Source organism: Dipodomys merriami, unplaced genomic scaffold (assembly GCF_024711535.1).
Source record: "Dipodomys merriami isolate MVZ:Mamm:240054 unplaced genomic scaffold, mDipMer1.0.p SCAF_5, whole genome shotgun sequence".
Taxonomy (NCBI): domain Eukaryota; kingdom Metazoa; phylum Chordata; class Mammalia; order Rodentia; family Heteromyidae; genus Dipodomys; species Dipodomys merriami.
This window is the reverse complement of record NW_027206068.1, coordinates 9,074,162-9,088,341: the sequence shown is the minus strand read 5'-3', so window position 1 is coordinate 9,088,341 and position 14,180 is coordinate 9,074,162. Positions and strand designations below refer to the sequence as shown.

General features: G+C 36.6%; 1 protein-coding gene across 1 annotated transcript in view; it reads right to left on the bottom strand.

The window, feature by feature from the left end:
• Hibadh (3-hydroxyisobutyrate dehydrogenase) overlaps positions 1 to 14,180 on the bottom strand; it is a 137,288-nt gene that overhangs the window by 86,549 nt on the left and 36,559 nt on the right. The window contains exon 4 of the mRNA XM_069996032.1: positions 11,870 to 11,991. Within this exon, the coding sequence (XP_069852133.1) occupies positions 11,870 to 11,991 (122 nt within the window). The remainder of the gene's footprint in view (positions 1 to 11,869; positions 11,992 to 14,180) is intronic.

Sequence of the window (14,180 nt, the reverse complement as noted above, 5' to 3'; positions counted from 1 at the left end):
AAAACAGTATATATCTAATTCAATGAGCAGTAAAAGCCAAGACTACACAGTTAATTTTTAAAACAATAATGGAATCTATATGAAACTTTCATTGAAATTTAGCAAGCAAGTCTAACATTCTACAGAAATAGGTTTTGCTTACTACTCAACAGTCTCAGAATACATCAAATTACTAAAATATAATCCAGCCAAATAACAGAGTCTGGTTTCCTGGGTAGCAAGCTGTTTTACAAACACATATGCGCAGTTTAAATCTTTAATATTAATTTCTAACTGGCACAATACAATTTAGTAAATCAATCAGGCTTGCCAGCATGGAAAGATGATCTAACTACAAGTGCCACTTTAGTTACTTCAATTTCTCAGTGAAAATCAACAGACATATTAGATAATCAGGGAGTTTATCTGCCATTATTTAAGCACAGTTAAGTGCCATAATGATGCCCTTGGAGCAAAAGAACAGTATTTGGTCATAGGAACAAACAATACTTTTATGTTTTTTGGTTTTTTTGGGTCTGGTTGTGGGGCCTGAACTCTGGGCCTGGGCACTGTCCTCAGCTCAAGGCTAGCGCTCTACCACTTGAGCCACAGCGCCACTTCTGGCTTTCTCTGCTTATGTGGTGCTGAGGAATCGAACCCAGGACCTCATGCATGCAAGGCAAGCACTCTACCACTGAGCCACCTTCCCAGCCCTCAAACAATACTTTTAAATTTGCTTTATGTCTTCCATTAAACTGGAACCAACTCTGGAGTAGCAGATCCCCTCGCCATACACAAATTGATGTATCCAAAGTGGAATGATTAAACAACATTTGAGATTTCATGAAGATGTGATTTGCATAAAATAGATTTGAATATCACATTTACAGAGTCCAATGTCATAGACTAACTTGCATAGAGCCTACTTAGTTTTACTTTTATAGTCACAAAGTATTAAATGAAGGTTGGCTTGAAACATATGAAGAGTTTATAAAGGTTAATCAACAAACTCCAAGTGAAACTACCATCTAAATCCTGGTGATACAGTGATCAAAGTTCCACAAACATACCAGTTTATTCATGCCTCGGAGCCAATACAGACCTGCTTTCTCCATATACACTATTCCTCTGGACCTCTACTTACACATCTCTGTTTAAATGTCACTTCTCCAGAAAGGGAATCCATCTAACCTATATAGAAATGGACTTAGTGATTAGTCTCTTTCTTCTTACTATTACTCTGTCTTTTTCTTTTTGCTCTGAATAAAGCTACTAGTTACTAAAGTTAATTTTGCTTGTCCTCTCTATTCCTACTAAACATAAGCTCCAAGCAGCAAAGCCCTAACCCAAACACCTACAGCATATAGGAAGTACTCAGTAAAGCTGCAAATCATTGGCTCATGCTGTAATCCTAACCACTCAGGAGGCAGAGGCTCACGGTTCAAAACCAACCTCGGCAAGAAAGTCCATGAGACTCTTGTCTTCTCCAATTAACTACTACTAATAATAATAATGCAGTAATATCCTACCAATATTAAGAATGCAAAGAGGGGCTGGGAAGGTGGCTCAGTGGTAGAGCCCTTGCCTTGCATGCCAGAGGCCCTGGATTCGATTCCTCAGCACCACATAAGCAAAAAGAAAAAAGCCATAAGTGGTAGAATGCTAGCCTTGAGCTAAAGAGCTGTGGGACAGCACCCAGGCCCAGAGTTCAGGCCCCACGACCGGACCCAAAAAAAAAAAAAAAAAAGAATGCAAAGATAGTTTAAAATTGAAAAAAAAAATTTTGTCGGTTTTTTTGGGCACTGTCCCTGAGCCTCTGTGCTCAAGGCTAGTACTCTATTACTTGAGCCACAGTGTCACTTCCATTTTTGAGTGGCTAATTGGAGATATGAGTCCCACAAGGACTCTGCCTGGGCTAGCTTCAAACCATGATCCTCAGATCTCAGCCTCCTGAGCAGCTAGGATTACAGGCATTAGCTACAAGAGCCTAGCTAAAATCAAAAATTTTAGTAGTGCAATTCAGCACATAAAATGATAAAAGGGAAAAACTGAAATCATCTTAATGGACAAAAACTCATTTTGTAAGAATAAGATTCAACTAAATATTTGCAAAATATCAATAGTAGCAAACATCTTTCAAGATATGCATTAAGCATCATACTGCACATTGAAATGTTATACACACTCCATTTAAAACCCTAAACATATCATCTATCACTACTGTCATTCATCATTTGTCCTAATCATTCCAATGGTAGAATGGTAGTTGTAAATTGTAGATATCAGAAAAGATGAATCATAGCTACCATAACTCAGAAACATTTCAAATGGCCATTCAGACACAAAAACAAAAGGATACATAGATAAACTTTTGAAATAAGAAGATTGTTGATACAATGGATTCCTATATACCAGCAACAAAATTAGAAAATATAATTGTAAAGAAACACTTTACAGTGATAACAAATAAACACTAATTACTAATAATAACTAACTCATAATACCCAATAATTATTTTAAAATATATGTATGATGTTTACAGAAATAATAACGTTGAAAATTCACAAAAATGAAACATTTTGATCACGCTCTGAACACTCAATAAATATGATATATCACATTTGCTTTAAAAAAAAAAAAACCTACCAAAAAAAGCTAGAAGTGGAGCTATGACTCTAGTGGTAGAGCACTAGCCTTAGCCTTGAACACAAAAGCTTAGGGACAGTGCCCAGAACTGGCACACACACACATAAAAAAACATAAAGTACTCAGTGAGTGTTTATTGTATGAAATGAGGAATGAGATGTCCCCTGTGATCAAGGAACTATCAACCCAACAGGGAAAAAAAGGAATGTGTCAACAGAAAACAGTATAGAATCATGCAAAAATTACATAAATACCATAACTTTAAGGGCAAATATTTCATAAAGAAAAGTAGACTTTGATTTGACTTCTTTTTCTAAGTTTCACAGTTTCTCAAATACCTAAGGGAACTTCTTTTAATTTTTCATTAACAGAAGTGTAACAACAATTAAAATAAAACTAAAGGTGATAAAAACTATTTGACTAACCAATTCTTTTTCTTCTTTGTTTAAAGACCTTCATGGGAACCAAATCATCCTACATACAGATCAAGGCCACACGCACGCACGCACGCACGCACGCACGCACGCACGCACACCCTGTTTCAACAAATAAAGAATATTTGTTTACTAAAGAAATGACAAATCCAGCCGGGCGCTGGTGGCTCACGCCTGTAATCCTAGCTACTCAGGAGGCTGAGATCTGAGGATCGCGGTTCAAAGCCAGCCTGGGCAGGAGAGACCGTGAGACTCCTATCTCCAATAAACCACCAGAAAACCGGAAGTGGCGCTGTAGCTCAAGTGGTAGAGCGCTCGCCTTGAGCTGAAGAGCTGAGGGACAGCGCCCAGGCCCAGAGTTCAAGCCCCACAACCGACCAAAAAAAAAAAAAAAAAAAGAAATGACAAATCCAGCCAGGTGCTGATTGCTCACACCTGTAATCCTAGCTACTCAGGAGGCTGAGATCTGAGGATCTCAGTTCAAAGCCAGTCTGGGCAGGAAAGTCTGTGAGATTCTTATCTCCAATAAACCACCAAAAAACTGGAAGTGGTGCTGTAGCTCAAGTGGTAGAGTGCTTGCTTTGAGCTGCAGAGCTGAGGGACAGCGCCCAGACCCAGAGTTCAAGCCCATGATCAACAACAACAAGAAAAAGAATTGTCAAATCCAAGTCCAAATGCCCTAGTTAGCCTGCATCTGAGGTTTCCAGTTGGTCTTTTATATATATTTTTTTCCCTTTTTCAGATCTAACATTACTTTCCTTGCTGCAGAATCAGCTACATGTTAAATCCAGTGTTACCTTCTCTTTAAATCCATAAAGCTGAGTACTAAGATAGAATGAAGATTATTTGTCTGTAGTGACTGTAGCTCAAACTACAAACTATCATTGAGAATTCCCTTTCTGATTGCTAAGTACAGGGAATAATATTGCTGTTGCCTTATTTTGCATTTCACAACCACTCACATATTATTAGATGTCTTCTTAAATTCCAGATTTTTCACATAAGGACTTCCTCGTTCAGTTGCTGTGGATATTACATACTCAGGAGTGAGGAACAATTGAAAGAAGTTCCAAAATACTTAACACAGATATTAAATTTTAAAAATTAAAAAAGGGGCTGAAGATATGGGTCAGTGGTGGGCCAGGCCTTGAATTTTTGATGCTCAGCACAGCAAAGTAAGTAAATAAAAGCACCAGAGAATTTTTTATTCAATCAGCTATACCTTATTAAATGCCCACTAGGATTATAAACTGGAGATTTAGAATGATACAAAGTTGAACAAAATAGTGTCTGCCCTCTTCAAAGTTAGGTAGAAGAAACAGGAACAAATATAAGCATAACACAGTTGCCCCTGAAATAGCAGAGATACACAACTATCAGAGTACAGAGGGAAAGGAAAAGAACCTTCTCTTCCCTCTGCTTTCCACTCAACTAAGCATAGATCCTGTCCTAGCTAAACTCAAACCTTGAAGGTATACACCAAGATAGTGCTTACTTCCTTCTTTCTCAAGAGGTTTGTTTTACTAATATCAATGAGGCAATCCCAAACAGAAAAAAAAAAGTGTTAGGAGAATGTTAACTCTCTTCCAGCTTAGAAACTAGTCTCTGAGGATTAGAAAACATGACAATACCCCCATGGTTTCACTACATGCCAGTTTAGTGGTTATACATAGTAGCTGGGACTAGCCAGTAGGATAGATCAAATTGTTAAAAATGGAGTTTTCAGAAGATCACTGACTGCTAAGGAAAAGAGAGGAAATCACCTTGAAAAGAAGGCCTGAGAGAATGGAAAGAACTTGAGAGTAAGTTGCAAAAACAGGATCCTAATTCTAGATGTAGCTGAAGAAACAAGTCACTTGCCCTCTTAGAACCTGGAATTTTCCTGTATATAATGAGAGTCAAACTAAATTATTGTTAAGGTTCCCCCCGCCGCCCATGAACAATAAACCTCAATTTTAAAGAGACAATCAAAAACTAGATAGATACACAGAGAGGTGCTAGAAGCCTACACCTAGCTATTCATGAGACTGAGCTCTGAGGATCCAGCTGGGCAGGAAAGTCTGACACTCATAGAACCACCCAATAAACCTTTAAAAAAAAGTCTGAAATGGAGCTGTGGAGCAAGTGGTAATGTGCTATCCTTGAACAATAAAGCTCAGGGACTTATTTCAAGCCCCAGGACCAGTATATACATGTATACATACACACACACACACAAAACCACAAAAAAAAAACCTAGATATATAGTTTAACCTCAGCAGTTTATAAGAAAACTCTAACAACTTTTACTGAATTTTCATAAACTATTTTTCCAGATATTACTATCTTACTATCTCCTATTAGCTCCCTAGGACAGCTACTTAGGCAACATTTGACTAAACTAAATAAAGAGACAAGTTGGAGAACTGTTTACAATAAACAATTCTCTGAACCTTTACTCCAGCTTCTTGACAAATCTTGGACTAGACCCCTTGTTTCCCAACTTATGGCCAAAAATCAGATATCTGTTAGTGTATAACACTATACAAACTCACTAACTTCACTTGCTCATAATTCTATTCGGTAAGCAATTACTGCCATTTTACCTGCTGGTCAGTTGTGACATCAGCAGTGCAGTTGTCATCTGGCTGACTGAAGTAGTATACAGTCAGAAAGATGCCACTTGTAGCCTGGCACTAGTGGCTCATGTCTGTAATCCTAGCTACTCAGGAGGCTGAGATCTGAGATCTGAGGATTGTGGTTCAAAGCCAGCCTGGGCAGGAAAGTTCGTGAGACTCTTTCTGTTTTTTTGGGGGGGGGGCAGGGGGTCCGGTCGTGGGCCTGAAGTCTGGGCCTGGGCGCTGTCCCTCAGCTCTTCAGCTCAAGGCTAGTGCTCTACCACTTGAGTCACAGCACCACTTCCAGCTTTTTTTTTCCTGCTTATGTGGTGCTGAGGAATCGAACCCAGGGCCTCATGTATGCAAGGCAAGGGCTTTACCATTGAGCCACCTTCCCAGCCCCTCGTGAGACTCTTATATCCAATAAACTACCAGAAAACTGGAACTAGCGGTGGCTCAAGCAGTAGAGCCCTAGCCTTGAGCCGAAGAGCTGAGGGACAGCACTGAGGCCCAGAGTTCAAGTCCCACAACTGACAAAAAAAAAAAAAAAAAAAAAAGACACCACTTGCTTAGATGGTAGTTTAGTATAGTAGACCAGCCCTGGCTTTTCTGGTGATTAAAAAAAAAAAAAAAAAAAGTTACTAGCAGCAAAAGAAAGCATACTTCGCTTGTACAAAATGCTTTCAGATTCTCTCCTTGCCTAATATTTGCTAACATACCACTAGCAAAAGCAAGTCAGATGGCCAGACCTGGTGTCAATGCAAGGAGTTCATGGAATAGATACAAGGAGATGAGTCATGAGAGGTCATTACTATACACTGTGCCACATCAGCATTAGCTATTTTAATAAGGTAAAGAAATGAATTTATTATTTAAAAAACATTCTTCTATTTAACAATATTTAATCTTGAAATAAATTAGGACTTTTTAGCCTAATGAAAAACATCACATTACTCCTCCACTCTACCACTACCCAACAGTTAGACCTTGAAATAAGTTACTCAACATTTCTGGAGGTGCACTATTTCTAATAAGGATATGTCTATAGACGCCATTATGTTAGAGCTAATGAATATCAAAATGGAACCTGGGAAAAACTTTTAACCTGTTATCACAGGAGCTGGTATAATGAATGATATATTAGTAATTGTTTTTATGTTACTACCAGAATAACACTTAACAGGAAATAGAGAAAAAATACTGAATTGAGGAAACTTCTTAAAAATTTATACCATTTAAAATTTATTTAAGCTAAAAACATGTGTCTTTAAAATGCTAACCATGGAAAAGTATACTAAGTAGTCTCTATTTTTTTAATAATCTTTTGATTATTATATTTTATTTGAATGGTTGTATACAGATATATACTATAGAAAGATTATATATATTAAATATATATAGTCTCAGTTTCTTTTAATAATCTTTTGATTATATTGTATTATATTTGAATGGTTGTATATATAGATATACTATAGAAATATTATATATATTAAATATATATATAACCAGTCAAGTGGGACTTTGTCTAGTTTCCTTTTACATTTATTTATTTTTGTTTTATTTTGAGACAAGGTCTCACTCTATAGCCCAGGCTCATATTCTCAATCCTCCTGCCTCAGCTTTTCAAGCACTGAGATTATAAGCATGTGCCAGTACATCCCATTTAAATGTATTTTATAAAAATATGTAAGGAATAAAAATGGCTTGGGGAAAAGGGGTAGAAAGGAGGAAAATTTTAAATTTTTAAAATTTTTAAATTTTAATTTTTAAAGGATCCCAAAGATTCTATAGCTTAAGACTACTGAATACAGAACTTCTATAAAATTACAATATTGGGTATCTAATCTCTTATTTTCCATATCCCTCTGATTTTATTTTACTTCATTGTATTAAAATACATGATTTTTAACTGGGTACAGATAGCTCATGCCTGTAATCCTAGCTTCTAAGGAGGATCATAGTTCAAAGCCAGCTTGGGTAGGAAAGGCTCTTCAATTAATAACTGGGGGGGGGGGGAGGGGGAAAGAAAGATAAGCCAGAAATGGAAGTATGGCTCAAGTGGTACAGTGCTAGACTTGAGCAAAAACATCTCAAGGACAGCACCTGGCCCCAAGTTCAAGCCCCAGGACCAGCATGCATGCACGTGAGCATATATACATACATACATACTATATACATACATACATATATATATATATATACACACACACACACACACACACACACACACACACACACACACACACACACACACACACACACACACACACACACACACACACACACACACACACACACACACACACACACACACACACACATTTTTTTTGGTCAGTTATGGGGCCTGAACTCTGGGCCTGGGTACTGTCCCTCAGCTATTTAGCTCAAGCCTAGTGCTCTACCACTTGAACCACAGTGCCACTTCCAGCTTTTTCTGCTTATTTGGTGCTAAGGAATCGAACCCAGGGCCTCATGCATGTAAGGCAAGCACTCTACCACTGAACCACATTCCCAGCATTATTTGTATGATTTTTAACCAGTTTATTTAATGTATAGAAAACCATGTTCAACTGAAAAAGTAAAGTTGTTGGCTGGGTGCAGCGTTGCCTCTAATCTTAGCTAGTTAGGAAATAGAGACTAAGGGAATCATGGTCCAACAAAGAAGTGGCTGGCTGCACTGGCAGTAATTGTTACCCCAAGCAAGCCAGAGAAGCACAAGTATGCTGATCCCTGATCTGAACTCAGTGACTGGAGCTGACCCTGAGCTTTTATGCCCAAAGCTAGGGCTCTACCACTTGAGCCACAGCTCCACTTGGTGGTAATTGGAGATAAGAGTCTCATGGACTTTTCTGCCAGGACTGGCTTCCAACCATAATCTATCCTCGGATCTCAGCCTCCCCAGTAACTATGATTATAGGCACTCAGCTAGGAACTGTTTTTAATTTATCACATTAAAAATATAAAAACAGCTACCAGGCACTAGTGGCTCACACCTATAATCTTAGCTACTCAGGAGGCTCAAATCTAAGGACTGCCATTTGAAGCTGGCCCAGGCAGGAAAGTCTGTGAGACTCTTTTCTCTAATTAACCACCAGAAAACCAGAAGTGGAGGTGTAACTCAAATTGGTACTCACCTTGAGCAAAAAAGGCCCAGGGAGGGGCTGGGAAGGTGGGTCAGCGGTAGAGCGCTTGCCTTGCATGCATGAGGCCCTGGGTTAGATTTCTCAAGCACCACATAAGCAAAAAGAAAAAAACCAGAAGTAGCCCTGTGGCTCAAGTGGTAGAGCACTAGCCTAGAGCTGAAGAGCTGAAGGACAGCGGCTAGGCCCAGAGTTCAGGCCCCATGACTGACAAAAAAAATAAAAACAAATAAATAAATAAACAGGTTGCACTCTTGAGATAAAAAGAACACTTGCTAGATCACAAAGCAAAGGAAACACCAGGGAAGAGAACTCACAGAATAGGAGAAAAGATTTGCATCTATACAATTCACAGTTTTAAAATAATAGTCTAGCTTAAAAATAGACAGTAGACCTTATTAAATGCTGAACATCACTAATTATCAAGAAAATACAAATTACAACCACATTATTACCTCCCCATAGTTATCCAAAGTACTTGTAAGGGTAGAGAAAAGGGAACCTTACCCACCACTGGTGATAATGTGATTTAGTACAGTCATTATAGAAAACAGATTAAAGGCTCTTGAAATTGTTTTAAATAAGATGACCATAAGATTCAGCAGTCCCACTCCTGGATATAAATGCATAGCAAGTGAAATCATACTGCTGAAGAGATATCTGTACTCCCGTATTTATTGCAGTACTATTCACAACAGCCAACAAATGGAAACAACCTAAGTGTCCACTCACTGATAAATGGATAAAGAAAATGTAGTGTATACACAATGCAATACCACTCAGGCATAAAAAGAATTAAATCCTGTCATTCATGATAAGGAATGAAGTTAAATGAAATAATATGGGCACGGAAAGACAAATGTTGCATGATCTTATCCACATACAGAATTCAAAAAAGATTATCTGTCTCATAGAAGATGAAAATAGTAAAGTGGCTAGCAAAGCCTGGGAAAGTAAGGAGGAAGTAAAAAGGGAAAAGGTTGTTCAACAAGAATTAAGTTAGTATATAGATTGGAAAATTCAGGTGTTCTATTGCCCATTACCATGACTGCAGAAAACCATAGTGTCTTCTATAGTTCAGAAAAGCTAAAAGATTCTGAATTTTTACCTGGAAGCAATGACAAATATTTGAGGAGCTATGTTCACTCTGATTTGGGTATTACATTACTACAATATATGTGTGTGTGTGTGTGTGTGTGTGTGTGTGTGTGTGTGTGTGTGTGTGTGTGTGTGTGTGTGTGTGTGTGTGTGTGTGTGTGTGTGTGTGTGTGTGTGTGTGTGTGTGTGTGTGTGTGTATTACTTCAATATATATACACACATATATATACACATATATACACATAGTATATATCTCCAAACATCAGATGGTTCCCTACAAATATAACTTTCATGTATTAGTTTTGAAATGTTTTTAAATTTTAAAACTTCAACAGTAAGACCACATCATTTCATATAATGGTAATAACATCTCTAATAAGTGTCTACTGCTTTAAATATTTACATAATACCTACATACACATAGACTAAATTTGTAATTTTGATTTCACAGTAATTCCCAAATACACGTATGATATTATTTGATGTAAGTTTTTAGAATTATGAGTCTCCTCCTCTTACAAAAGCCAATCATATGATATATTTGTTTTCCAGTGATGATTTTTCTAACTTTGTTTTGTTCTCTTGATATAACTCTGGAAATCAAGTGCTTTTTCTTCCCCAGGGATTGATATATTTGTTCTGCTATCAGTTGAAGTCATTAGTTAGTAACATTCCTAAACTATTTTTTCAGATGCCAGTTGTCATGGGTAGTCAACCAATTCTTTATCATTTGTTTAGCTAGTGTTTTGAAAAATTTCTTTGAATTGTAGGAGTTTAAAAAAAACTAAAACAATAACAAACTAAAATCTACGTTCCCCAGTTTCTGCAGATTGGTTCTGTGCTGGTTCTGTGCTAGAAAACCTCCCCATCACTTATCCAGACTTGAACTGAGTAAAGATCATCCAGAACTGAAAGCTCGGGGTCTTCTCTAGCATGTATCTTGCCTAGAGCACACATATATTTTTTTCACAGTCCACAATATACACAGGTGTTTAGAATGACCTTAGTTTTCAAAGTGAATTGCCTTACTTTCTCCAATCATATGATTGGAGTTATATGTAGGTATGATATGTACTAAGATTACATTCACAAGTTTTCCAATATTAAGACATCTTTGAGACAGCCAGGTGCTGTTGCCTCATATCTGTCATCCAAGGTACTAAAGAGGCTGAGATCTGAGGATCAAGGTTCAAAGCCAACCCAAGTAGAAAAGTCTGAGAGACTCTAACCAGCAAAATACCATACTAGTGGGGTGGCTCAAGTGGTAGGGTACCAGCAATAAGCAAAAAAGCCAGGTGAGAATAAGGCCCTAAGTATCAGCATCAAAGAAAAAAAAAGACAGAAAGAGATAATTGCATATATAGTATAAAGCAAAGTTAGCTAAACTGCTTGGTGTCTCATTCATGGCTGGGTTTGGTTTGTTAATGCTTTTTTTTTTTAAGTTTCTTCATGTGTATTTATGACTGAAAAGACACATGTAATTCCTCTCCAATTATTGCTATCTGACTTAAGTTACATGGGTCTTGTAGAATGAGTTGGAATGTATTTCCTTATCTACTGTCTGGAAAAAATTACATGAAATCTAGATGATCTTGAAGTTTGGTTACACTCATCTGTAATACCATCTGGATATACTGTTTTCCTTGTGAAATATTATTTTCTTTTTTTTACTACTTCAGTTTCTTTAACAGTTACAAAAAGAGTGAAGCTAATTATTTTTTGTGAGTCAATTCTTAAAAGCTAAACATCTAGATATTAATCTATCGCAGTAAATAGACCAAAAATTCACAACTGTTCAAAGTTGTAACATCTTAAGAATACTAAATATCATGCTAGTTTGTCTTGTTTTTATTTTCAATGAAAGATTGGGAATCCTCTAATAGCAAATACCTCGGGTAACCCAAAATCACGGTTTAGGAATGCTACTGTTGACAAACAGAAACAGGCATTGCATACATTTTAGCTACCGCTTACCTCCCGAAACAGGGGCATCCATGAAAACAGCTCCCATTTTCTCTACTTCTTTTGCCAGTTCTTTTGAAACTGCAGGATCAATAGTACTGGAATCTATTAATAATGAGCCTTTCTTCACTCTTCTAAGCAAATAAATGAAAATATTTATAGTTTATAACTGAACATTTCATGTAACTACCTACGCAATCAGGATCAACTAAAAGTTGTCTCAGACATCAAAGAGGTCATTGGATAATATTAAAAATATTAATTAGAACTGGCTCATAATCTCATATTTATCTTTACCTGTAGTTCAAAGAAAACCAAACTCTTCCAAATAAAGCAAAAGAAGCAATTCAAATATACTACATAGTATACATTCTTGTTTTAGGTGAAGTACACACTAACTAGATTGTTACAAGCTAAAATGTCAGCAATTTAAATTATCTATTAACTTTAATAAGGTATTTGAATTTGATAGGATTGAAATTTTGTTTCACTGAATCTTTAAAAAATGATTTGTCAGGGCTGGGAAGGTGGCTCAATGGTAGAGCGCTTGCCTTGCATGCCTGAGGCCCTGGGTTCGATTCCTCAGCACCACATAAGCAAAAAGAAAAAAGCCGGAAGTGGTGCTGTGGCTCAAGTGGTAGCCTTGAGCTGAAGAGCTGAGGGACAGTGCCCAGGCCCAGAGTTCAGGCCCTACGACCGGACCCTCCCCCCCCCAAAAAAATGATTTGTCATTAACAAGCTGCACTGCAAACTGCATATATCCATATCATTCCCACTACGCAGAATAAGCATAAACAACTGAAAGTTAAAATCTAATGATTGCTTTAGGGTAACATATGCTTTCATTTAATAAGTAAAACTTTATAAAAAATAAAATATTAAGAAGGTAAGAAAGGAAAAATAGAAATGAATGGAGAAATTTCAGGTTTTTTGTTTTTCATGATGAATTAAAACATACATTGATAAAGAGGCATATAATCTTTTCATGTGTGGTATTTTACACAAATATTTAAATGAGATTCTTATACAAAAGTATATTTGTTTATAAGTGCAGAATACATACCTACATAGTTCCCTTGCTGTCTACAAGGAAGCTTTTAATAGCTGGGTGATGTTGACCTAAGTTACAACTTACTGAAAGAACAATGGCTAACCTTCAAATCAAATTTTCCTAAGTTCTTACTTCAGAAATACTAACCTAGAGGACACAGAGTCATGACTGGAAAATTAGAACTCAATAAATATAAACATTAAAGGAAAATATAGAAAAAAGTCATTGATAAGAACTACCAAAAATAAAATATTTCTATAGAAAAATATATAACATAAAATTAGCTAAGTTTAAGACATATTAACTGTTCTAGTTCAAATGCAGTGATTATAAACGAATAAAGGAAATCATGGGAGGCGTGACTCTTATCAAGAAGCATTGGACATTAGATGGATCCATATTAAACTGTTACCTTGTAAATCTGACCTACTGAAATTTAGAACATAAAAGGAAACAAAAAAATACAGTGATCTAGCATATTCCACAAAAGAAACACAGTAGATCTCTACTAGAGATCACCTCAGTATGTAGATTTTATTTTATGTAACTTAAAAAATAAGAATTAAGTTTATCAGTCTTCTATTATGTTGCTATCTTTAAGATCTTAAAATTTTAAAAGAAATGGGAGATTATCTTAAAAGTTACATATGCATTAGGTATGAGGAAATGATCCTGACCCAGAAGAAAATAAAAGAATCATCCCTAAGAAGCAAATTACATGGAATAAAAAGGCAAAGTCTTGCAAAGGACTGCACAAACTTGATCCACTCTCCACTATCCTCCAAAGTAAAGACATTAATAAATGTAGGGGTGTGTCTCCATACAAGCTTTTCATAACTATTCCTTGAGAGGTAAAGCAGGGCCATAACTGAAACAGGCTGGGTAATGAGTCAGCTAAGATACCTCAGGACCACACACACTGTGGGCCTGGCAAGCTCCATATAAAATGAATGTCTTTCAACTATCTCTGAAATCTAAACATTTATCTTATCAGTTTTCTGCCTAATATCCAAGTGTCTTTCACTTCTAACTTTGTTAGTTTTCCAGAGCAACTCAGTTTCCAAAAACCTCAAATGCCATGTGTTACAGTTTCATAAAACTAAACTCCTTCTTTTCACATCGTATGAGTCTAAAGGTCCTAAAAGTTTGGCATTTCTTTGCAGAAATTCAACAAAACAAGTTAGAAATAGGAACTAGTAAAACCACAAAAGAGAATTCAAACATTGTCTTTCTAATATAACCACAAGGATTTTGGCAATAACCAACAATTAA